The sequence below is a fragment of the Embiotoca jacksoni genome, unplaced genomic scaffold (assembly GCF_022577435.1).
Source record: "Embiotoca jacksoni isolate LCO1_2020_lvr unplaced genomic scaffold, fEmbJac1.0.p SCAF_93, whole genome shotgun sequence".
Lineage (NCBI taxonomy): Eukaryota > Metazoa > Chordata > Actinopteri > Embiotocidae > Embiotoca > Embiotoca jacksoni.
In genome coordinates, this window is record NW_027185451.1 from 715,509 (window position 1) to 742,029 (window position 26,521).

At 44.9% G+C, this 26,521-nt stretch overlaps 1 protein-coding gene across 1 annotated transcript in view; it reads left to right on the forward strand.

The window, feature by feature from the left end:
* The first annotated feature begins 7,102 nt into the window (after positions 1–7,102).
* The window catches only part of LOC138193736 (thrombospondin type-1 domain-containing protein 7A-like), a 152,803-nt gene continuing 133,384 nt past the window's right edge, over positions 7,103–26,521 (forward strand). Inside the window, exon 1 of the mRNA XM_069141934.1 lies at positions 7,103–8,196. Within this exon, the coding sequence (XP_068998035.1) occupies positions 8,037–8,196 (160 nt within the window). The 5' untranslated portion in view covers positions 7,103–8,036. The remainder of the gene's footprint in view (positions 8,197–26,521) is intronic.

Here is a 26,521-nt window from a genome sequence, read left to right on the forward strand (position 1 = left end):
GACAGAAGACTTGTGAAAGCATGCTGAGACTGTTAAGAACCGCACGCTGCTGGAGATGATCAAATTAGATGTCAGCGCTTGATTTATAAGGTGGAAGATTCTCAGCTGTCTGGGGAAGCAATCGCTTTCTGTAACTGCTGTCTTTGCCGCCGTTGTTCATTTTTTAGCATTTTTCAAGCTTCGACAATCTCTCACCCGATGGCTCTGATGGTGCGTTCAGCCTCGCTGGGAATAGAGCTTTTTTTATTTGTATTTTTTTTTCAGAGCAGACATTTTGACTTGTCGTTGAAGGGAAAGCACAGGGGTGTTACCGATAGTACCACTAAGTTCCAGTACGCCGTGACAGCGAATCAACCGTAGACTGTAGTGCCAATGAGGGAGTGCCTTAAACTGCAATACTACCGAGGGCCACTAGGGGTTGGCACCGAAAAGCCTCTGGCTCCATAGACTCCCATTCAACTTCTCTAATGAAATACAAAGTCGATCAAAAAAATTTTTCCACAAGATATGATGGCGACATTTCTGAAAGTCACTCCTTCTGATTAGTTTTCTTGTGGAGCTTCTGAAAATAATCACATTATCAATCAGATATTAGGCCTCAAAAAGTGGTGTTTTTCGAAGGGGATTGTGGGTGGGGTCTGTTTGATTGACAGGCCTGTGGTGCAGTCAGGTTTCTGCTGTTGGTGGGCGGGACTTATTGTCTTTGGGCTCCCAATTAGAGTTAGAGTCAGATCCACCACTGGCTCCTCCCCCAGCTCGTCCAAATATGGTCACTTCTGGCTCCAAATTAGCAAAATGGCGGCGGCCAAAATCCGAACTCGAGGCTCCGGAGCGGCGGATCGCAAACCAACGCGTGACACTCGGAAAAAGTGAACTTTCCCACTTCCCAGCTGCTCATGAATGCACCGTGAGTCCAAACTCCCCTCACAGGGATATTATTGTCCTCACTCCCCCCTCGGGCTGACCTTTTGTCGCATTCGTGCGTGGAGCGATAAGATCGGAGCTTTTGGCGCCTCACAACTCTGTAGATATGGCTCATTCACATAAAACACAATGAAACTCACAAACAAAGTAAAACTGTATAAATAATAAACAGCATTTTTATTTTTTAACCCGACGAGTAGATTCACAAACCTATTTAATTCTGACTAAATAAAAGCAAAGACAGTTTTTATTGCTTCCCCCCCCCTCCAAACATAAAAAAAAAAAAAAAAAAAATCATCTTCAGTTTGTGTTTGCCGACGGAGAGACGCTCATTCAGCTGTTAATCCAATTTGCTGCAAGTTTTTATGAAGAATGAGAACAGAGCGGTGCCGCGTAGTAAACTGCCAGAGGTGGGTATAAACTCCCATCGATTTTCTGTTATTGCATTTCATTATTGTGTTTTGTCTTCGGCTCCGGCGTCCTATTCACTGTGCAAAGTAAATCTAGCTTAAAGTTTAGAAATAGTGTCCCGGAGCTCTGATCTCTGCTGCAGCTGGGCGGAGCAACGCTGCTCTCATTGTGTCACAAGTGGTCCAGTCATGGCCCCCTGTGCCTCCTTGTACCGCGGCGTGGTCACCGATTCCATAAGGCAACCCCCCCCCCACCCCACCCCACCATGCGATGCAAGGGTATGTTACGAGTTGACAATTCAAAGCGTCGCCGTGGCAACGCGTCGTGAGTCATCCTCCCCGAGACTCAGCTTCAAAGGGCTGCCCCAACTTTCTACAATTGGTCCGAAACGCCGAACCATTTATTGTCAAAAATAATCATCTTGACAATTTAAAAAAAAAAAAATGTCTCGTCGGTGCCTCGATCTCTCATCTCGACTGGCAGCCCAAAGACAATACCATAATTCTTCGTAGATAAGAAGTAGGCCAAAGTAATATTACGTGTATTACTTAAATCATGTACTTTTTAGCTGCACAAAACTCACCGTTCGTAGTCATTACGGTTCGGATTTTATTGGCATTAAGCTCGTCGAATGCCAAAACGAAGAGCGTGCTAAAGTTACAATGAGCGTATGAATAATGTCCCGCATGACTGCTACGTCCAATAGGAGGCATCTTGCTTTGCTTGGAAACCATTTTAAACCGTGTGTACTCGGTTTCAATGGAAAAATGATGTAGGACGATTCTGCAAAGGGTTCTCAGCAGCAGGAAGACTTATTTGCATAACCTAAATACACTATTTGTTGTTGTTGTTGTTGTTGTTGTTGTTGTTAGCCAATAACTACATCCTGTCTGTGCGCAGAAACATAAACCCAAATCCACAATGATAATAATAATAAAGTCCGGATGTCAATCATCTGCTCAGCTGCAGAGCTTTCGTCTGTTAAAACCACCTTCAAGCACCGCATCCGGAGAATCAGCTTTAATCATCGGTTCACAAGAGCCCTACTTATTTTAGGAAAATGTCACGAGCTGATATTAATATCTTTAATATCAGCTCGTGACATATTTGTATATTCAATATCTGAAAGACAACAAAGACTCTTTTATCTGCTGCCATTTTAGAATGACTAATTTGTTGTGATGACTCGGTTTATGAGATGGAGGGTTTTTAATTTTAGAAAGAAAGTAATCACAAAATTAGTTTTTTTTTGTTTTGGTTCATCAAATATTTTGATAATCTGATGATTGTTGCTGACATTGTCACTCCCCCCCCCCCAAAAAAAAAAGTACAACAGAGTGCTGCTGCTTTTCTTTTTCGTATATGATGAAAATGAGCATTGAGCATTTCCAAAAAAAACGTGGCGCTCTGCGGTTTATCAGACGGTGGATATTTAATTATAAAAACACAGTAATCACCTAATGAGGTTAATTATAAAAACGCGGTCCTATTTGCTTAAATCGAATCTTATCGGGGTGACCATATTTAAATGTTCTCGCTTTTTCGCTCTCTGTCAGCAAAAGAAAAAAGGGGAACACTTACAAGGCAGATTTCAGGCTGCTCTGTAAAATAGAGACACGATGCGGCCTCAGTGCTTAAAGACTGTTGTCAGATCATCTTGCTCTTTCTTCAGAGGAATAGAGGAACAAATACATACAGAAACACGCTGGATCATTAAAACATAACCTTAAGAAATAAATGGCTTAATGACCAATGAAATAACAGTAACCTATAAAGAAGCTTGAATGATAACCAGGGGGAAAAAAAAAACTTAAGGGTTAAACCCCCCCCCCCCAAAAAAAACACTCTTTTCTTTTGAAGTCTACAGAACTTCTGCTGCTGGGCTTTTATTTTGAAGGACATTTGTTTCCCGTGACGCAGCGGGCGTGCAGTAGCCGCTTGGTGTCGCTGAATGTCTTGAAAGTAACCAGCAAACCTAGCGGCGTGACGGAAACCAGACGCCGGTAAAAAACAGGGGAAATAAGGAAGAGTCACATATACTAATCGATTTTTTTTTTTACGTGATAATTACGATTGAAATACTCAAATATTCGCGCGAGCGCTTCAGTCCTGACCGCGAATCTGTCGTGCAAATAATGACGTTTGTACGTCACCCGCGAGTGTGATAATGCGATTAAGTTACCAAACTAAATGAAACCAAAAACTCGTGGGGGCTGTTTGCTCTCAAAGTACAAAACTTTTTGTTTGTACGATCTCCGTTTCCACGGCAACACACGTGGTGCACGACTAACACCTGGAAAACAATCAGTCGCGTCACCGGAAGCGAATGTAACGTATGCAGTGTTTACCACTCCAGGAAGTAGCCCGGCCCCTTAGCAACGACCCTAGCGACAGAGACGAGATCCGGCCCGTTTTATTTGCTTTCTAAAGATGGTTTCTCAAAAATACGGGCGGAGTGACATTGCTAGTGACGAGCAGGGTGTGTCGTCATGGTGATTTGAGAACGTCGCAAACCATCGTCGTTGACCAATCAGATCGCAGCGTTGGAACTACTTGTATAATTCTGCTTTTATGTTTTTGATCAAATAAATTGAAGTAGCGCAAAAAATTTTTTTACTTAATGACTAAAGAAGCCTAAAATCTAAAAAAGAAAAATGGGAGATAATGACGTGAAATAAAATGCAACAAAATTAAACCGAGAAAATCTATCGGCCTATAACACAAGTCCATTAATTAAATGAATAACTATCCGTACATACACAGTATGAAATGATGAAACCACTACCGTACAGGTTGCAGTATGAGAACAGCTTACACGCAAATCTGCGGCAAATTGCATGATGCTAAAACACGTGAATAAATTTAACGAGCCTGCAGATGGCCATAAATATGCACAGAAGCGGATGTGGTGCGTGGGTGCAGATTTTATTTATTTATTTTTTTTTTAAAATACACCTCGTCAACATATTCAGTTACGGTCATACGTATGTACAGAATAAACTAATAAATAAATAAGGGTAAATGAGTGACTGAATGGAAGTCAATCATTCGATCCGAGGTGTTGAAGAAGGACAGCCGGTTGAAGTGACTCGGTGTTTTCATACATTTGAAGGACAGTTGTTGTCACGCCATCTTTATTTAATGTCTTTCAAAAAGCTGGTTTCCTTTTTTTTTTTTTTTGTCTGTCTGCCGGAGATGGTGTCTTCTCCTATTTCACGACTTTTCAAATTTGATTTTTGATTTATTTATTTTTTTTTTAGATTGAAGGATGTTCTCAGTCTGCAATTAGACGAACGGCAAATCTGATTTGCAGAGTCGACTCGTTCGTCACCGACTGAAGAAGACGAGCCCGTCGGTATTTAGGCGGCGGCGGCGGCTGCTGGGGAATTTTTTTTTCGGCTCGCCAGTTTCACGCACATCTTATCTGTATTTTTCTCTATCTGTCCGTCTGACTCCGGAGCTCTGCTCACGGTTGACATTTAATCTTACAGGCAGTGACATCCAGACACTACGTCATTAGCTGCCACGTTTAACTCTATTGTTATGCTGTGAAGTCGTACAGGAGGACAGAAATATGGACCGGTGATCTTAAGAAATGGGAGTACGATAAACGCCTTTGTGCTTCATACAATCACGCGGGATCTTCCTGAATCTTTAAAGGTCCCATATTTTCCACTTTTTCTGGGATTTTATTTGCACCCTTTATTTCCAAAGAAAGATATTTTTTTTAAGGTTTTAAGACCCATTAAGCGCCTCAGTTTAGTTTTAAATCTCCTCTTTTAAGTGTCTTTCAGGAGCTCAGGCTGATTTGTGCCTGAATCTTGAAGGCGCGTTGATAGCGACGACCCTCTCTTCTGATTGGCCGACGCACCTCTCAGACCGATGACAGGGTTTTGTTTGGTCTTGTAGCTTGTTAGCTCCTTGACAGAACGACTGCTCCGGGTTTTTTTTTTTTTTTGTCTTCCACATAAAAAGGAGTTTATAGTTTATCCAGGCTTTAGAAATAATAATCCGTGCCGGGAGCCACTGGCTTCTGTTTTGGTTGTTGTTGTTGTTGTTTTTGTTGTTGTTCCGATTAAACACTCCAAAGATATATTGGCCTCTTTTTAGTCTGCGGTAAATCTGTCTGTAACCAGGCTTCCCTTCAGATCGGCCGGTCCGAGCAAAGCCCGGCTAAAATGCAGCGTGACAGGCTGACTCGGCCAAAAGTCAAAGCCTGCCAGTCAGATGGCCTGACGCGACCTTCGCTTGGTCACGCAGTCGGCGGAGGAACATTAAAGGACCAGTTTGTAGGATTTATCGGTATCGAGCGAAGAGGTCTTGCCGATTGCAACTCGCCGGATACCGATACCCTGCGCGCTTGGTCTTCGACGTCAAAGTATTTCCACCTCTTCGTCGCCAGCCTCGATTCCTGTTGTTCCTTTCAGTGTAATCTCTTTGTGGATTGATGCGTTACACTTTAAAGGTACCCTGACTTTTCTGAGTGTCAACGAGTCACATGAAAAAGAGAAAAATCAGTAATGAGCCGGTCCTTCGTCTGCGTGACTTGATATATTTCATTCTTCAAGGTCGATTAAACGACACATCGGTTTGCTTCCTTCGGTACGTCCGAAGTGTGCCGAAAATTGGCCCTCAACGTTGCAGCCATTTTTACTTAAATCAAAAAGTAAATGGTTTGAAGATACAGCTAGAAATAAACTTGATATTTGTCTTTAAAGTCTGTCCGGGCAGAGTCCCCTCTGCACATAACCCTCCTCCTTGCACACAAGTCTATGCACAAATGCCCAATTTGTATCTGTCTATTTATGTCTGTTTCTTTGTTTGTATATTTACACCTGCGGTCAAATTCCTTTTGTGTGTAATCTTACCCGGCGGAAAAAAAACAAACCTGATTTTGATTGTTTAAACCCTTAAAAACTGATACGTATCCTATCCATCAAAATTACACGTTTCTTTACTCCCTCCTCCCAAAAAGAAAAGCCAAACGGCAGCATAATCAAAATCAGTAATGTGGACTTCCACTGATATATTTGTCACCGTGCTGTCAACATACGTTAAAGTGTCGTTTCCCCCGGAGCTTTCTGTCGCTGAACTTCCTCATGGTGGCGCTCTTTTCTTTGTCTTGGTAGTTGGTATGAGTGCACAATGTTTTTTTTTATTTTTTTATTTTTTAATACCGCTCTGACATTAAATGGCCTCAAATTCCAACCTACTGAGGACATTTATTTTAATTTTTTGTTTTTTAAATAAACATATAGAATAAACAAGCTCCTCCCACTCCCTCCAGCTCGTTTGTTGTATGAAACACAAACACCTTACAGTCTCCAATTCTGTCAACTTCTTCCGTTTCCTGTTGCCTCGCAGCTCCTGTAACCGGAGTCTTTAATGGAAATCTTACTGTAAGCTCTCGTTTGCACTTTTCCATCATCCCTCATTTCACTATCACACCCAACCACTCCCCCCTCCCTCCCCTTTCCTACACGAGTGTAAATCACCCCCCCCACACACACACAACCCCCTATTCCCTTCATCATCATCCTCCTCTTTCTCCCTAGCTGCTTTAGTGTTTTTTTGCACCCCCTCCCCCCCCCCCTCACCACCTCTACTTTTTCCCGAGCTCTGCATTAAGCCCTTTCGCTTGTCTCTTCTCTTGCCTCTGATCCCGGGAGCGGCGTCTATGGGAGCTCCTCAGACCAGCGTGCAGCCCCTTGCTGGTATCCACTCACGACTGGTGGAGGAGGAGGAGGAGGAGGAGGAGGAGGAGGGTATCCGTCCTCATGCCCCAGGCTGGAGGAAAACAACAAAAAAAATAAAAATAAAAAGGAGAGGGGAGCTAGAGAAAGTCAGAAGTGAGCGTGTTTATGGATGCAGAGTGTTGTAATACATATCTATAAAAAAAATAAATAAAGGGGAGACAAATGAGATGGAGAGACAATGAGGGCAGGGAAATAGAAAGGAATAAAAAAAAAAACAAAAAAAAAAACACCCACGGGAGTAGAGAAAGAGAGAGCGCGTGCGGGGAGGGAGAGGAGCACAGGAGCGAGCGAGAGCGCGCGCGAGGGAGCGAGAGAGAGAGAGAGAGAGAGGGGGAGCGAACAACACTGCAGACAACTCGCCCCGCTGACAACCGCTCCGCAGCCCGAAGGACGAGCGGCAAGCGAGCAGCACCACCACCACCACCACCGCCACCACCGCCCCCACCAGCCGACGACGACGCTGCGTGGACGGAGGAGGACGCCGCCGATGGTCGGAGGAAGCCCGGAGCCATCCACTGACAGGCCTCTCCCCCTCCGGGACCATCCTGCCAAGTTAAAAAAAAGAGGGGAGGGGAGGGGGTGCGGTGGGTGTGTGCGTGTGTAGTGGTGGAGAAACTATATACACCTCCGCTTAACCTTCACGAGACCAGGAGCCCCTCAACTCCTGCAAAAAGAAGAGAGAGAGAGGAGGAGGAGGAGGAGGACCGCCGCTCTCTCGCTTCACTTCTCGCTGCCTTCACGGAGTAGTGCTGTTGTTGTTGTTTTTTTTTAATTTTTAATTTTGTTGTTTCTCGCCCACCTTTTTTTTTTTTTTTTTTTTTTAATTTTTTTTAATTTTTTTTTTTTTTGGTGATTTTTAATTTTTCACACCCGAACTGAGTGGATTTACTTCTTTTTTTTTTTTTCTTCTTCTTTTTTTTTTGTTCTTGCATCCTGTGGCGGACCATGGGGCCGAGGTGGAGGGGTGCGGGAGGGACCCTCCGGAGGAGGACAGAGGGGAGCAGCAGCGGACACCTTTTGGTGACATCGCTGCTGTTTCTGTGTTGCTTCTGGAAGGTTCACGCGCAGACAGACGACTGGAAGTCAGTCTACTTCTGGGAAACAGGTAAAAACTGCTGCCCCCACCCCCCCACCTCCACCTCCTCCACCTCCTCCCCTCTTTATTACAGATTAGATTTAATCTTTTTACATACGTGTACTGTTGGCTGACGGATGGTGTGGTGACCTCCCGACAAGCAACAGTCGAGATCGATATCATACGTTGTTTTCCAGTCGCGGGGCAACTTAAGGAACGTTTAAAAAATAAATAAAATTAAATAAAATTAAATTAAAATCAGTGCAGTGAGAATAAAACAAAACAAAACAAAATACAAAAAATATCTCTGGCTTTACAGCACAGACATGGTTTCCTGCTTAATTGACTGATCCTACCGACGCCTTACACACACACACACACACACACACACACACACACACACACACACACACACACACACACACACACACACACACACACACACACACACACACACACTACACACACACTACACACTTTGTCTCATACATTTCTTATTTGAGGTGTATGCGACTCTCTGCAAAAGAACAAAAAGAAAAAAAAAAAAACTTCAAAGATCGCGCGCGCTTTGAAAGATGACCCAGAAATCGTCTCGGTGCGTCGCGCAGGACAGACCCGCGATCCGTATATTTTTTTATTTATTTTTCCGATGGATTACTTTTCACCCCCTCCTCCTCCTCCTCCTCCACCCCCCTCCTCCCCCCACACCGAGTCTCAGGTGATGCACCGTTATTGAAATACCGCCGGCGTGCGACATGATTGATAGGAGCCGCCTCGCTCGTGCTCGGTTGAAGGGAAAAGCAGCGTGGTTGGTTTTGATTGCGTTGAAATCCGAGCTGATTCTGCCAGCTTTATGCGTGTGCGTGTGCGTGCGCGTGCGCGCGTGCGTATGCGTGTACAGTTGACGAGGCGGTTTACAGTTATCCTCTGCACATGTTTGCTTCGGGTTGCATTAAACTGTCTTATCAGAGGAAAGGATATTAGGCAAAGAGTCAAAAAAAAAGAAACCAAAAAAAAAAAAACCAGAGTGTTGTATTATCACGCTTGACATGCGTAAGGAAAGCACGCCGACCAGATGAGGGGGATCTAGCCCCCCCCCCCCCCCACACCGACCCCCTCCTCCTCTCAAGGTTCTGGGATTTTTTTATTATTATTTTTTACAGCATAAAAGAGACGATGACTGATGATAGACACTTTTTTTGGGGGGGGGGGTGGTGTGTGTGTGTGTGTGTGTGTGTGTGTGTGGTGGGGGGGGGGGGTATCCAGGAAGGCTCCTTGAAGGCATGAATTAATTGACCTTATCTCTTGACTTGGCTTAATTCTCAATTAGAAAGTAAAGCAAGGAGATTAAGTCAGTGCTCCTCATCGCCCCCTCCACCCCCCCCCCCCCCCCACCCACCCGCCCATCGAACTTTTTTTTTATTTTACCAACCGAAAAAATTGCCAACACACACACACACACACACACACACACACACACACACACACACACACACACGCGCGCGCGCACACACACCTTAAACTCGTGCATGTCCTCGCCCCGCCCTCACTCAGCACCAAGTCCCCTGTTGACATATCCCACCCTCCACCTCCACCTCCACCTATCCGCCCACGCCCTCCCCCACCCCCCCCACGGTCTCTCTCTCTCTCTCTCTCTCTCTCTCTCTCTCTCTCTCTCTCTCTCTCTCTCTCTCTCTCTCTCTCTCTCTCTCCCGTGGTTTCTGCATCTTTAAAGAGGATGTAGCTGAGTAAGGAGATTAAAGGAACGGGGATTTAACAACCCAGGAAAGACAGCCCAGGGAACAGACTGGGAGAAAGAGAAAGCACTGCAGGCAGAGAGAGAGAGAGAGAGAAAGAGAAAGAGAGAGAGAGAAGGAGCGAGAGAGACTAACTTAACCTACATCTACCCGACTGTAGGTCATAATGATTACGCCTCTCTTCCCACGCTAGCCACCTTTTTTTTTTTTTTTCTCACACACTATATACATGCTCCCGGCTGCATGCTGCTGCTGCGCTTTGAAATGTAATCCAGTGTTGGGGAGTTTGTTCACTTCTATATCCCCCTCCCCCCTCCCCCCCACCCAAAAAAAAAAAAAAAAAAAAAAAAAAAAAGTATTTCATTGAGTTCAACCCTGGAGTCTTATTCTTTTTTCTTTTTTTTTTCCTTCTTCTTTTTCTCTGTGTGCATCTTTGCTCTGACAATTGCCTGCAGAGTATTAAAATCACATAGAGGGCAATTGACTGCTTTGAATCGCGGTGCTTTTTTTTCATCAAAACGTGATTATGTTTGTGCAAGATTTGCATACTTTTCTTTTTTTTTTCTTGCCAATGGAAGCTTAAAAGAAGAAGAAGAAGAAAAAAGAAAAACACCCCCCCCCCCCCCAAAAAAAATGTGATGATGTTTGTGCACATTTGTGCAGTGGAGGAGAGTATACTTGTGGCAAGCGATGCTCTGATGTTTTGCATATTGATGAGTTGGGTTGAAATACATCCCCCCCCCCCCCTCACCACCACCTCTTCGGAAACTGCGAGGGGAATTGAGGCCCTGCATTGCTTTTATTGCCTTTTTCTGTGATCTATCTGTTTTGGGAAGGTGAGACAGTTCGCTTCACTTTTTCCAATATTTTTATTTTTATTTTTTTTTAGTTATTTATTTATCTTTTTGGGGCTCCGAGAATACAATTTGAAATGAGGCGCGGAGACAACAGGCTGTGCCAGACACCGCAAGTGATATTTCTGAAGGTGGCGGTGGGATAAGTGAAGCAACAACAACAACTACAAAAAAAAAACACGGGAGCGATTACAGCCGACCGTGAGGAGGATGATGATGATGGTGGTGATAATGGCATGCCACAGTTTGTTTAGTTTTTTTTTTTTTTTTTTTTTTTCCGGGGGTGGGGGGTGGAGGGGGTGGGGGGGGTGGGGGGGGGGGGGTTTGAGAGCCTGCTGAGACTTTTTGTCTTCCTCTCAGATGCAATTTTTCCACACCATTTTCTCTTCTCTTCCTCGCAGCTGTGCACTCCCTTCTCTGCATCCTCATCGCTCCCCTCTTCCCCCCTCCTCCTCCCACCGTCTGGCGCCTCATAACTATATTTTGCATCTCTCGTTTTCTGTTTTTCGATCCACATTTTTTTTTTTTTGGGGGGGGGGGGGGGGGGGGTTTGTCTGAATAAGGAAACGGTAAAAAAAAAAAAAAAATCTATGAAATGATGAAATTCCAGAGAAGATAGTCGAGAGGCAACACGAGGATGACAATCGATCTAACAACTAACTGCTGTAGCCTGGGCAATAGAGCTGCTAAGTACCACACACACACACACACACACACACACACACACACACACACACACACACAGACAGACAGACAGCAGGTGTCTCTTTCTCGTTCTGGTGAAAATGTGCGTGCTTCATTAGACTCTGCTGTTGGAGCAGCGAGGGTTTGCCAGGTTCCAGCTGTCAAAAACCTCACATGTCCGCCCGAGGACCGAGCAATTACAGCCGCCGGAGCAGGCGATGGCGTCTCTCTGCAAACACACAGTCTCGTCTCCATCTCCTGAGCGTCCTCCCGCTGAAAGTGCTCCTTCTTTAAACGCAGCGTTGCGAGTTGAGTGAACGTCGCGGTTGAAACCTCTTAAAGGATTTTTTTTTTGGGGGGGGGAGGGGGGCCGGGGGGGGTGCTTTGAGATGCGCATCAACAGGTTGACGCCGGGTTGACATTTCCCGGTCTCATCGCGTCGTCCTCGGCTGGCACCCTCTTCTCCAACGCGGCGCTCGTAATCTTTCCTTCCAGCGGGATCCGATTAGTTTTCATTCTAGATTACGCACGACTTGCTTTTGGCCTCCGGTCAAGCCAATCCAATTTCACCCGCTGTCTCGACTCACACTTGTCAGCACGTATGGTCCTTAAGTCACCTGAGACATGCACACGCCCTTCCACTAATTGGTCTAAACATACTTACTTGGCATGTATGTGTGTCTCTCAGCGTGTGTGTGTGTGTGTGTACATGCCAAGTGTGAAAGGATCATGCCAGAAAAGTCCTGGTAAAGTTGGCGTTTCGTTGGGGGAGCTCACATTTTGAGACCTTTCGGATTCACAAAGTTAAAATAGATGAAAAGTAAAACAAGAGCGCGTCATTGGGCTCCCGATAGGCCGACTGTTACTCAGCTGGACTTCAGTTTTTAGTGCTGTTGAAGAGAATTGGATTTTAAAACGTAAAAAAAAAAAAAAAAAAACCGAGGGACTGCCGCTCATCACGGCAGGAAGGTGTAACCCTGACGAGCAACTGGAGCAAATTTAGTCGCTTGATCGTCATCGGTTTCTGAGTTGCACGCGTTTTTTTTTTTTGTGAGCGGTGGTCCGGGCGGTTTCTCGCGATGCTTACGACGCTTCAGGAGGGGGCAAAAACGGTTCTTTGTGACGTTCGCGTTTCCGAAGGGACTTTTCCAAAACCAAAAGTTCTCCGGAGTTTCTCGCCTACAACAACACAATCGTCGCGCCGCACGACTCCCACTCGCCGGTTTTGGATCCCTGCGACTTCTTTCGTTTCCCCAATAATTTGTCACAAACTTTGATCGGCTCAATTACTCATTAGGGTTATACCTTCCTCCTCCTCCTCCTCCTCCTCCTCCTCCTCCGTGCGTGTCATGGCGCTGACCTCAGTAAGATCTCCGTCTGCGAGGGTGTCTGTACATTCGTCAGCGCCGCGTCTCTTAATGACCTGTCAGGTTTCCAGAAGCCGTGCAGATGGTCGTCCCGCGCACGGTATCGCACATCGGGGAGCGCCGTGGCTTCCTCGAGCTGTGAAGCGCGCCGCTGTGTGTCACCGCATCCCGCCGACGTCGCCTCTCGATGCGCCGGGGGCCGAGGCGAGGCGAGGCGAGGCGAGGCGGGTCCTGGACAGGCCATTGTTAGCCTCGAATACATTCTCGCCGGCGGCGAACGATGTCACCCTCGCCGAAGGGGTTGTTAGCGGCTCTCCTGCGATCACCTGCTGTTGCAGCGGACCCGCTGAACAGGCCGTCCAGGAAATTGAGGGAGAGCCGGTGTGACGGGTTCATAAGTTCAACACTGCGAGTCAGGGTCATTGCACAGCAAAAAGGCTTTTAGCGGAAGCGATTGTCGTGACCAAACACCAAAGCAAGCTGAGCTCAAAGGCGAAGCCTTGACGTGAAAGGAAACAAAAGCGTGGCATTGAATTGTTTTTATTTTTTTTGGGACTAATTAAACACAAAGTTTGTGCTCTAGTTTTATTTTCCGTTAAAGAGCCGCGAGAGAAATCGCAGCCATGTTAGTTTGGAACATTTAGTCTCTTCACGGGCTAAAAATCCGTTGCTTGAAATAGCTTTGTCTGTCAGGTGAGTTGTCTTTTCACTGAGCCAGAAAGAAAACAACACGTATCTGACTGACAAGCTGTTGCTTGTTACTGGCATCATCCAAAAATGAGAACATCCCTCGGAGATTCCCGCCTCATTTTCGCGAGTGCGATACAAACGTGACCCTCGACGACCTCTAATTAGCGTAGGACCGGAAGGCGAGCAGGAGTCTGGTAGGTAATTGGCCAGCCGCTGTTGAAGTACTTTAGCAACAGGCAATTTAGGCCATGCATATGAATTAAGACAATTTCCTTGGGAATTTCATTTTTCATTACCGAGTGTGCCAATGGGTCTTATTTCGATTCAGCTTGCTTGTGTTTTTTTTTGTTTTTGTTTTTGCTAGTTAGTTGGGTTGGAGTGGAAATGGAGGCTAAACTGTGCGCGCGGTGCGTCCGGGCCCTGTAAACCATCGGGAGAGCGAGCACTCGGCAGTTTTTGAAAAAAAAAAACAAAAAAAAAAACCAGTTAAAAGCCACGTTGGCTTCGGCATCTTTCAAAAGGAGGTTATTTTTCATAGTTACTTTTTTAGGCTCGACGCTGCAATGATCTGCGGCTCAGTGTCGCCGCGGTACAAATAACACCGAGCTTTTACCAACGGCGTGACGTTGGGCTTGATTTAAAAAAAAACAAAAAAAGCATTGGCATCGAAATGCGTCACGTTTTGACCCACATCGATCTGTTTTGTGGCTTTACAGATATTACTCTTCCTGCTCTCCACCACTCTCCGGACTGCTGCTGCCCTTTTTTTTTTTTTTTTTTTTTTTTTTTTTTTAAATTGCCAATCCATCCCAGTGGAGAAAGACGCCAAAGAGATGCCAGAGTTTGTTTAATCTAAATGGCCGAGCTTACACTAAAACCTGGCTATTACCGATATAGGAGGGGTGGTGGGATTAGAGATTACACTTCATCCAAAAAACTTTATTTAGAGTGACATAAGAGGATTCGCCGCCTTATTCCAGCATATTCAAACGGCTCATAACATATTTTATACGGAGCTTCGTGTCTGCTCCGCTACGGTATGCGTGCACTTTGGATGCGCTTGGCATGAGTAAGCAGATCAGTGATAGATTTATGTTCTGTAGGGATGTTTTCTTTCTGATTATCAGCCTCGACCCGGTAAATCAAAGTGACACGTGCTGCTGTAAAAGGATTAGCATATGAGATAAAACCCTGACCTACTCGTGTTGGTGGTGGTGTTGGTTTTCTCTTCCAATAAATTTAGTTTGAGAAACGTAGCAATTAATATTCAATCCAGCCTACGTCCCCATACTGAATAAATCCGACGACTGCAGTCGCCTAAAATATCAGGTGCCTTGTTCTCAAGAGCTCTTTGGGCTCATGGTCTGGTTGTAACGCGTTACTCCTGTCAGAAGGTGGCGGTAATGCGTCTAAAAGCTGTTTGTCAGCTGCCGTTAAAGAAAATAAGGAGAAGAAGTCGATTTCTAATCGAACACTAAGGAACTTCTGTTCTTTCAAAGAGTAATTTTGCTTGGGATTTCTACTAATTCACGCCACGAACTCCGTTCCATTTTTACTCATTGGTTTCCTCCAGAGTCTTCCCTTCACGCAGAGGTCACGTCCCTTCGGTGTCTCTCTACACAAACGAGGACCGAAATCTGCGCCCGGCCACGAGTTGAAACGCCAACAAATCACAGGCCCGGTATTGTGGAAACCAAACGCTTCCGCTGTCAGGGAGCGGCATTCAAAACGGGCCCCTCGACTCCCCGAGAGGCGTCGAGCCAGCTTCACTGGGCTGAAAGTAACAGGGGGAATCATCGAAGAAAAGCAGTGACATTTACCTGAAAGGAGCCTCCCGTGCTATTCTCATAAAGCTGAAGAGACGGAGGAGGCTTGAAAGTAAATATCCTCCCATCCATCCAGCCGCCCTGCTGTTAATCCTTCATCTCTCCCACTGGCCGTCAATTGTTTTTTCCCGCTCGGCTGTGGGGCCTATTTTACATAGTCTCTTTGTGAACATAAAATGCTTTTTCCTTTTTTTTTTTTTTGGTCTGGTAGTAGTTTGGATGTTGTGTTGTGCTCTTCAGTGGCTAAGCTGCTCAAGAACTACAGGCTCCGGAGAGCGCTCATTGTTGTTCAGCAAGAAGATTAATTCATCATTAGGTCATGTGATGAACTGTAAATACAGCTCTAATCTGCAGTGTGGTTAAGGAATGATATATCAAAAGCTTTTAAATCTGAATATCATGAGAGTATTACTCTGGAATATTGAGCTGCTGTTGGTTTGGCTCTTGTATAACCGACTTTACCTTTTTTTTTTCATTCCACTGAAAGTCGCTCTGCAGCCTCGACCCCATTTATGAACGATTTTCTGCTCATTTCTGGACCATGCGTTCTTGGTTGAGTAAAAATGGTGCAGTAATTCCTCCGAGTGCGCTAAGCAACAGTGACAAGACAGTGGCTTTAGGTAATTGTTTGTGACAGTGTTTCCCAATCCCTGATTTGATGGTGTTGGCCTGTGGAATAATTCAGCCTTCTCACCGGCTCTGCTTTGGTTTCTTACGGTTTAGTTTGACTGTACAGTGAAGAAATACAGAAGTCGAGTGATTAAAGGGTATTCATTAACAAGACTAAGCGTCGGCCACGTCAGCAGCTCTGCGTGGATGTAATTAGGCGCCTTAGCGCTTTGTTATAAATACTAAAGTCCACTGGCTCACAATGGCAGTGTACAGTAAATGCTGATGATGAGCAGGTGCAATGAGCTCCATATTCACTATCAATTCCAGCCTTGCGGCACTAAATGTAAACTGCAGCAGAAGATGATGGAAATTTCATTAGTTTTGCACATATTTGATCATAAATAATATAATTTTGACATTAATGAGGCTTTAACAAAGTTTATTTAAACATAACCCGAGTGGGACACGAATGGCGATAACAAATTGAATTGCAGTCCGTCCAATACTTGCAGAAATGTTTTACTCAAAAACGGAAATGTCAACTTCATGGAGAAAGACTAAGGCAAACACCAAAAATTGTTAGGCTGCATCATCCAAGTGTAGCCCGGTGTTACCAGACCAGAATGACTGGCATGACTTTACGAGTCTGGTCATTTTCAATTTGGGATTGTTTCCGGTCATTGCATCATTATGGGCGTGGAATGGGTTAATTTTGAAACTATCAGAGAAGCCTTTAACCAATCAGCATTGACCACCATGTACCGTACGTTGTGCGTCAAAACTCTACCAATGCCGTCATTGTTGGAAGTTTCCAGACTATAATCACAGCAAAGACCGAAGCTGTGAGAAAAAGTCGGGCGGAGCCAGGCTACGTGTTCGCTCAAAAACGTGACAGAATTTCACCAGAAGGATGTTTGATGATGACGCATCGACAAAGTTATCAAAATACAGTTAAGAACCCAAATACCAACAGTACGAAAAGTAATTGGAATCCACACATTTTTTTTGGATATGTTCAATGTCTGTACAAATTTCAAGTGGATGTTCTGATATTTTACCCGATAAATTTTGTTTGTTTAACGAAGATATTGGGCGCCCAAGAATGTTGGTAAAAAATGTCACGGGAATGAGGGGAACCATCCGACAGTTAATGAGATGTTTCAGTCTGTGCTGGCCGACCGGGCCGACCAACATTACCACCCATGCTGACTTAAAAGTATAGACAGAAAATAAAATACTAATTTGGGCACGTAAACACAAGGGGACAGTGACAGTGCAAGATTTACACAGTGCGTAGTCATTCAATACGGCTTTGTATTCCCATTACCCTTGTTTATTTGTTAAAAGATAAAGATTTCAATTAGGTATTAAAAGTCAAGTTGATTGTAATGCTCAGCCCCAATAAAAGTGCGCATGCCAAGAGAAACTGCAAAAAGGTGGTTCGATTGCATTCGAAGAGGCAAATCTTAAGAGAGAGCACACTTAAGCACATTTAAGCCCCGTCATCAGCGTTATAGGCCTGACATTTGTAATGAAGAGGCTGAGAGAGGAAGTGCATCAGGATTTGTAGGGCATCAAATACCCGCACGACGGAGTTTAGTTGAAGAGAGCGCACCGCGCCGCACTTCAACGGAAGTATCCACATAATAAGCCGGTAATATGTGATGGTGGAGGGGACGAAGGAGTGATAGAGTGGTCGGCTAATCACCGGCGACAAGCCCCTGGATTACAGGGAGGGCAGCAGATGGCCTCGGGCGGGGCAGGGCTCAGTGTATACAAACGTGCCAGTGGGTTGATCAAGCTCGCCACCGACCTCTTGCCTACAGCAGACAAGCATTGTGTTGTGTGTGTGTGTGTGTGTGTGTGTGTGTGTGTGTGTGTGTGTGTGTGTGTGTGTCGAATATCTGTCGTAGTTTCGGGGATCCCTCGCTGCTCATGCATTTATGAAGACGTGTAGTGTCGCTAAAAGCTTCAGTGTCTCTGTGATTGTAGTGCGGAAACCCTGTTCGAAATCAAGGCTGAAGGGCCGGATCAATCAGCAAAGCATTTAATTTATAGGAATGTCACAAAGACAAAAAGCAGCAATTTGCGAAGCAATTTTCCTGAAAACAGAAAATGGAAATGAAATCTATAATTCAAACTGCAGGATCCGACATGACTGCTGGCCCGATGGCCTGGGGCACAGTAACAGTTAATGCAGGGAAAGCTGATGAGCCGTTGACGGCCAATCAGAGTCTGCACTCGGAACTGCTGATGTCGTCGTTTTCAAGATACGCCACCGATTAAACGCATCGTGATTCGCTGAAACACACATTGGAAGATGAATACATTGTGCGACCGAATAGTTAAAGAAATGTCCTCTAAAGAAACTACGAGGCTGCGGAAATAAAAAAAAAAAAATAAAAAAAGAGGCTTTCTCCTTCTGTGGAGGCGACGATACTCCCGGATGGGAAACGGGGAACTACGGTTTGTTTTCTACTGGTTTGGTTGCTGATTCGCTGGCAAAGATGAGCTTCGCTGTCGTGAAACAGATTCAGGACCGGCTGGGACATCCACAGGCAATCACCGGGTGTATTCATCAGGCTTCGTTTGTGTTCCAAGCAATCAAGCTTTCTTTTATTCACAGAGTTGTGTCGAGGCTGAATCCACCGCCGGTCTGGTTTTTTATTCCAGAAGTAGATCGTGTAAGCAGCAAAACTCGACCGAGCCGTCATCTCCTGAAGTCGGCCGCCGCGGCTCTGATTAGTTCTGCGATCGGCTTGTTCCGTACTTCCCGATTATTGCTGACAACTGTGTTTCAGCCGAGTTTTGTTCGGCGACCGAGCTTCCGGATTGCTTTTCCGATCGTCGTGAAGTCTTCGCAGTTTCGCCCGACGACTCTTTTGTAAACATGCAGATGGACACGGATCGTAGGTGCAAAAATGAGAAAGTTCAGGTGTTGACAGCTCACTCTGCAACCGTCTTCATGCAGTTAGGCGAGTTGGAGATCACAGTGGTACCCAGTTTAATATGAGCGGTCCCAGTTTCTGCTTCGAAGCCTCCAATTTTCCAACACGGTCGTTTGCAAAGTCTTTGTTTCGATCGTTCACGCCGCAAAACAATCTACTCGTCAACTTAGAAAATCATGCAGTGACTACAAGGTGAGGGAATTTTGAATCATTTCACCGCGCTGTTGTGTACTGCGCGTTTAACTCAATTAAGTTATTTCTGCTGGTTTGAAATGGTTGCATAACGACGCTCTTGAACGCCGGCCAACTCTTCATCCGTGCATTGATTCAAACGTCTGTTCATCTGTTGGTCCATTAGCTTTTTGACTCTCTCTAACCAGTTGTGTGCAGTGGGTGTACGGCGTGGGCCTGCACTCACGGGTGTCAACTTCACACAAACCAGGTCTCTAACACGCACACACACACACACACACACACACACACACACACACACACACACACACACACACACAGAGTAACAGCACACTTGTAATCCATAGAGAGTTGGCATTCCTCCACAACTACAATGTCCAAGCGGGCGGCTTTTAGCAGTTACAGTCGGGAAAGTGAATCCTTTAGCGGTCACACCTCCGGTTATAGCTCGGCGTGGCCATGTGACAGATTGTTGTCGAGCCCGTTTCTCATCCATTGTTGTCTTCGTTTAGTCCTCGACCTGCACATTTTTGCCATTTCCTGCAAAAACAAATCCCACAATCCTGTGCAACTTGCGTCACGATTTTTTTTTTCTAAGAGGGTGCTGCAAAATCCAGAATTTGGCAATTTGTTTTAAGCAGAAAAGTCGTATCATGAACGAGAGGTTGGAAGGTATTCAAAGTTTAAGATATTTTAAGACATTTAAGGCGACTGAAGAATCTTTGTAACGAATGATCTAATAATGTTTCGCCTACTGAAAAACGACCACAGCACTTAAAATACTTGAAGAGCTTCAAGCATTCGGTCCTTGAAGTCTTCTGTTATTTTTTTTTTTAAACTCGTGTTTCCTTTGGGTAAGACCATTAAATCGTCAATTTCAGTTGTACAAACAACATCCAAATTTGCATGTCTCTGTCTCGCAACTACAGCAGATGAGAAATCTCTGCGTGATCAGCGCCCAACAGCCGCGTCAGGGCCTCAGCAGTCTGTTTATTTCCTCCTATCAAGAAATCCAGAGCTCCGTGCCCAGGCACGATTTCTACGAGCTTTTATTTGTAAAGGATCATCTAAGTCCACAGTTCAACCTCAGGTCCTCGAAAATGCTCCTCCGAGGCGTCGGATTTCTGCACCTTCTTCTACTGTGTTCCCAAATAAGAGTTTAAAATAGACGAACGCTGCTTGTCTCTAAATCTCCTGGAGGTTTAGAACCAAAATACCGTGACATCCCGGGCTTTATTTTTCACTCTATGAACCCGCCTGGCCTCATCTGGAGTCAGTGTGGCACATTTAGTTGTTATGCTTCACAACAAACTCTCAGAAGTCTTGAGATTTGGACCTACTTGGACTGCCAGATTAAAAAAATTTACTCCCGCTGCCGTTAACTGACTCCACTGCTGACCATTTGCTAACTTCTTCTTGCGCACAATCTCTCTGGCAGAGGTCTTCATTGGGTCCGAACCAGCCGCCTAATTGATTTATATGAGATCCCCTTTAAGAGCAACAAAAGAAAACGGATAAACAACAAAGAAAGAGGTTTGTAAAATATCTCTGGCTGGATTCGTTGTCACAGTCGGAGGATCTCGCAGGAGCGAGATTTCAAAGTTAAATGTACATTAAACGATGCTCACGAGGGGCACGTACATCAAGCATATGTTGTTATTTTTGTGCTACAATCCTCAGCGTGCGTTTGGAATTTTCTACAAGCACAGAACTGTATTTTGAGGAGAAAGCGTTAATTTGAGCAAAGGAAAATCAAAGAGGAGAAAAATAGACCGAATTTTAATTAAAGCTTATAAACAACAACAAAAAAAAAAACCGCAGCAATAAAAACGAGAGGACATTGCCCGCAGCGGTGCTGCAGGCCCAGTTAAGAGTAATGAAACAAGGAAGAGTCCAAGTTGTTACATATCAACCGAGAAATGTGGAAATACGATGAAAACAAAATAGCTCGGCAACCAAACTAAATAGGTATTTATGTGATATAATTATGACGATATGCAATTTACAATTTACGATTTACAGAAATCTTGACTCTGCATCAAACAAGCTGCTTGATTTAATGTGACAGTGCTTCTGGAATGAGGAACTCTTGAGATCTGATTGGATCCAAAACAGCCAATCGGGATTCCTTTCTCCAAGTCTGTGATCGGCTGGTTTTACGGCACATTTGTAACGCTGTGCTGAGTTTAGCCACCAACCCACCAAACCAACCAACCAAAAAACCCCTCCCTCCCCCCCAACCAACCAACCAACCAACCAACCAACCAACCAACCAATCCACCAACCATCCCATTAATCAACCTACCAACCATCCAAACCACCAAACCAACCAACCATCCCACCAATCAACCACACAACCAACTGTCCAACCAACCAACCAACTCCTCCCAACCAACCAACCAACCGACCACACAACCAACCATCCAACCCACCAACCAACTAACCAATCCACCAACCATCCAAACCACCAAACCAACCAACCATCCCACCAATCAACCACACAACCAACTGTCCAACCCACCACCCAACTTGACAACCTACTAACACCCCCAACAAACCAACCCACCAACCTATCCACTAACCAACCAAACAACCCACCAACCAAGCATTCATCTACGTATTTATTCATTTATTTACACTACATAAAGTGCAGTTGGCGGCTGTCTGTAGGGTCACGAGTGAAGCTGTAGTTTTCCACAGTATTTGTCACAGTCAGGTTGGTGGGTGGTTGACGCTGTGCTGAATTATTTTGCATTAATGCATTCAATATTTATTAAACTTAATGCACGTTTGACAGGCACCTCCCACAGCCGTGCGCGGTGTTGCTGACCTGCTCGAATTCAAACGCTTGTTGACGGACAAACAGTCCAGTATGGCTCATGCACGTCTTGGAGTGTCGCAAGTATTTTATATGTTGTTTGTCGAGTACTTGAACGACCGAGTCTCGTTTTCACACTGAAATAACGCAGCCTCTGATAAAAGCCTGTAATCTGCGGTTTCCCACCCTTAAGTGCTGTGATCAAATTACACTGCAACCACAAAATATGCAAATTAGCGTTTTCTCATTTGAAGATTAGACGAGCTGCACTCGCTTACATCCAAAAAACAAGCGGCTCACTCGCGGACTCACGGTAACGAGCAGATGAGAATCGGTGCAGCGTTGACGTGTCCTTTTTTTATTTATTTTTTTCCCTTTTGTGGTGTTGTCGCATGCGGCGCGCTCCCCCCCCCCCCCCCCTTAAGAGGACTCATTAAAGAACAAGCAGACCAAGACAAAACCCCGGCTACTGTAATTCATCATGGCACGTGTGACCTCTCTCCTCGGTGCCACTGGCTGTTCTCACTGTGCCCATCCTCATCCTCCGCGGAGGAGGAAGATCGTGCCGGATAGCCCGATATGTTCCTCCCCCCGTTGTTTTTTTTTAAAAAAAAATTTATTTTACATTTCCTTCCGTCCGACCGTGTCACCCGAGCATTTTAGCAATTTTTTTTTACATCTTTCCTCACTTTTTTGCCGAGGAGGAAATGTTACATGTGCTGCTGCTCTCTTCCATACTTCGCGTATGACTCACCGCTCGAGGCGAACCAGTCAGGACGTCGTTTATCAGTGGAATGATAGGTTTGATATGGTCTTTTTGCACCGTGGACCAAAACTTACATTCCCCTTTTTGTTTTGAAGCCAGATGGCAACACACGTCTCAGTATTTTCTATGAAGTGTGCGAACCTTTCATTTGGAAGTCAAAGCCGTTTAAAAAAAAAAAATATATATATATATATATATATATATATATATATTATTATTGCAACAGATTGTCAGCGAAATGGAACGAAAATGACAGCGTTTCCTTCACAGTTTTGAAATATACAGCTGTAAACATGTCATTTAAAAGACAGGAATAAGAAAAAAAAATAGCTTACATTCAAAACGTAGGTTTTTTTTTTTCTTTCTGTTTTCAACATCGACAACAAAATCGACGCGCGACAGGAAGTGCATTTTCTCGCGTGTTCTCTCAAACTAATTCATTTTTTCTACATTCCTCATCATTTTTCTACATTCCTCATTACGGCGGCTGATTACCCGCTACACATGTTAGCTGAGACGAGTTGTGCTGCAGAACGTTTTGAGACGCAAACACCATCCCGGCTTTAAGAAAGAAACATCGAACTGTAAATCGTATCGTCCTGTGTCTCGTTTAAATAAAAAAATATATTTAAAAAAATAAAAAAGTCGATGTACTTCCCGGCCGTACCTCGTATAAGTAACGCTTTCCTCCACAAATTTACAACTTGAAAGGTTTCCATATTGGCTCGCAACATCATCTTTTTCTTCTTTTTTGCCACTTTGAAGTGAAGAATTTGAAGCCAGACAAATCATTTGGGGATTTAAAAAAAAAAAAAAAAAAAAAAATGCATCTCTGTGTAGCTGGACAAAAACTAATCCGGAAAAATCCACTCCAGGAAATTTTTGTCATCAAAGAAAAAATAAAACAAAAAAAAAAATGTCGAAGTGGGGCCTTCGAGCACTCGAACCACAACTAATTGCAAGACAGAGCTTCAGAAAAGATCATCCATCACTTCCCGTGTTTACATTCTCCCGGTTGATTTTTTTTTTTTTTTCTGAAGCGGTCGCACGCAGGAAGGAGGGCGAAGAATAAGGATCGCTTTCCTCCTGGAATCGGTGAAAAACGGCCTCTCCGCTACAGGCGTTCGCCCATTTTTTTTCTTGGCACACACTCGGTGGGACGACTCTGTTTTGCAGAATTACAGCCGTGCCGGGAGTTCTTGACGGCCGCACTGCGCTTCCTTTCAGTGAAATGAAAAACTCAACCTCAGATGATCTCGAGCTCTTCGGTGTCATCAATCTGGGGAGGGTTTTTTTTTATTTATTTATTTATTTTCTGTCCTTGTGACTGAGCGTTGGAATTCATTTTCTGGGTTACCTGCTTTTTCTTTCAGCGAGCTTTGTTTTTTTCTCCAGTTACCGGTTTTTCTGTTTCCCAGAATAACTTTCATGAACCTCTAGAGCACGAGGATCTTACTGTCTGTCGTATGAGTCGGTGATAAAACAAAAGAAATGATAACAGACAGTTTTTATGATTTAAAAAAAAAAAAAAAAAAAGGGTAAAGCACCACCCTCGAACTGAACAAAACAAACAAGATGTCACAGTTGCACGTTTTAGTGATTTTTTTTTTTTTTTTTTTTTTTTTTTTTGTGGCCGCCCATCGGTTGAGAAATTGGTGTCGTTTGCCTGTGATATTTTTTTTTTCTCCGCTCCTCGTTTGGTGGCAGCTGCGGAAATTTGACTTTTTATTTGGTTGGCGGTGTCGATTTATCAGCCGACATGTCGCTGCGCATTTCATTTGAGTCGACTCTCCAGGAAATCCTTTATCCTCGTATTTATGCAGCCGTTATTAAAAGTGATAAGACAAACACTTTTCTTTTTCTCCCCCTCTTTAACCCCTGCGGGGGAAAAAAAAAAAAAAAAACAGGTCAGAAAATGATGAAGCAGGCAGTGATTGAGTAATAAAGAGCAGTAAGGATAAACATTCCCTGCGGGAAGCTTATATCGGATCTCCCTCGGCGTACTATCGCCGCAACCGCCGTCTCTTAGCCAGTTGGCATTTAGCAGCTCCTTCTCTTGTTTATTGGTCCATAAATCACGCAATTATCAAACTCCTGTTGGGCTCCTCGGCGGCGAGGTGAAATAAGAATTACAGGAATAACGCGGCCCGCGTCCCACCCCACCCACCCCACCCCACCCGTACGAGCACCTTCGAGCTCTCCGGTGCGGTCATTGGAAGTTGTCGTCAGCTGTCAGCCCGGCCCGGCAGTCCTTCAGCCCGAGCACACCTGCCTCACGCAATACTGCGCTTGTGTGTGTGTGTGTGTGTGTGTGTGTGTGTGTGTGTGTGTGTGTGTGTGTGTGTGTTTTCCCCTGACAGCGCGACCAACAGGATTACATAGCTGTCACAGCCGTCAGTCAAAGCTCGAGCTGCCTCCCCCATTTTTCCCACCTACGCGCGTCTAACCCTCCCACCGCCACGTCCCCATTTTGTGAGCGGCTGACGGCGGTCGTCATAGCAACCGAGGTAAAATGACGAAGCCCGTTGCCCCCCCCCACCCCCTCCCTCCTCACCCCACCCCCCTCCCTCACCCTGAACCGTATCTGTTTAATGGGAATATGTTAAACAGTCATGCAGGTAATCGTGTGTTATTGTGTTAAGGACTTCGAGAAGTTATTTTTTTTAGTAAAAATGTATTTTCTGTCTTAATTGTTTGACGAGACCTTTTGCAGCAGTTGTCACGAGAAAACGGAAAAAAAAATAAAAGGGGGTTCTTTATAGTTTGGTACCGAGCGTAAAGTCTGGATTTTTGGTTTGTAATGAATATCTCTTACTCATGAGTATTGCCTGTGAAGTCAGGCCGTACAGAGCTTATTGCTCTGTGCGCGGCTGCGTAATGAATTTAGATGCTTTTATCGCACCGATGAAATTGCTTAGATGCTCTCAAGTATCAAAGAATGACTCGCTATTCGCGTAAATCTCATCAGTGCCAGTTATCCGCAGCGTTCACCGTACATCTGCCCCATAAAAAAAAAAAACTCGGTGCGCAGCCGTCTGCGTGGGAGGCATTTAGGAAACATCGGTAAATTGGAGCATCTAACGACAGCCTGCACGCGAGGCGTTTGAAATACATCTGTAAGTTTGGGTGCCTACTCACGGCCTGCACGAGAGACGTTCAGGTAACATTGGTAAGTTGTAGCATCTACTGATAGCCTGCGAAGCGTTCAGTTGACATTGATGAATTGGAACATCTGATGGCCTGCATGGGAGGTGTTTACGGGACGTCTGCAAATTAGTGCATTTACCAACGGTTTGCATGTGAGGCGTTTAAAAAACATCCGTAAATTGTGGCGTCTGCTCTTGGTCTGCGTGTGATGCGTCGAGGGAACAATGGTAAATTGTGGCGTCCGCCGATAGCCTGCACAGGAGGCGTTCAGGGAACACCTGTAAATTGTAGAGTTTACCGACTCGTGTCGTTTTCATTTATCAGCATAAACACTCGCTGCAACAATCTGAGTGAATCCCACAAAACCCTCAACAACGTGCTTCAAAAAAAAACTAGTGAAAGCCTCAAACATTTATTTATCCGTGACCAAAAAAAACAACAACAACAACAACAACAAAAGCACACAATGTACGTCGCAGAGTTCCCCATCACTCTGCCTCTGACCAACTTTTTCTTCCTCTGGGGTTTCCAGCAGGCAGTTTCGTCGTCCCGTAGTTGATCCAGATGTTTGTTTTCAGAGCCCCCCCCCACCACCACCACCACCACCGACAAGAATAAAACTGTTGCGGACACACTGGTATTTGAGCATGCGTGCCTCCGAGCCTTTCTGCCTGTGTGTGTGTGTGTGTGTGTG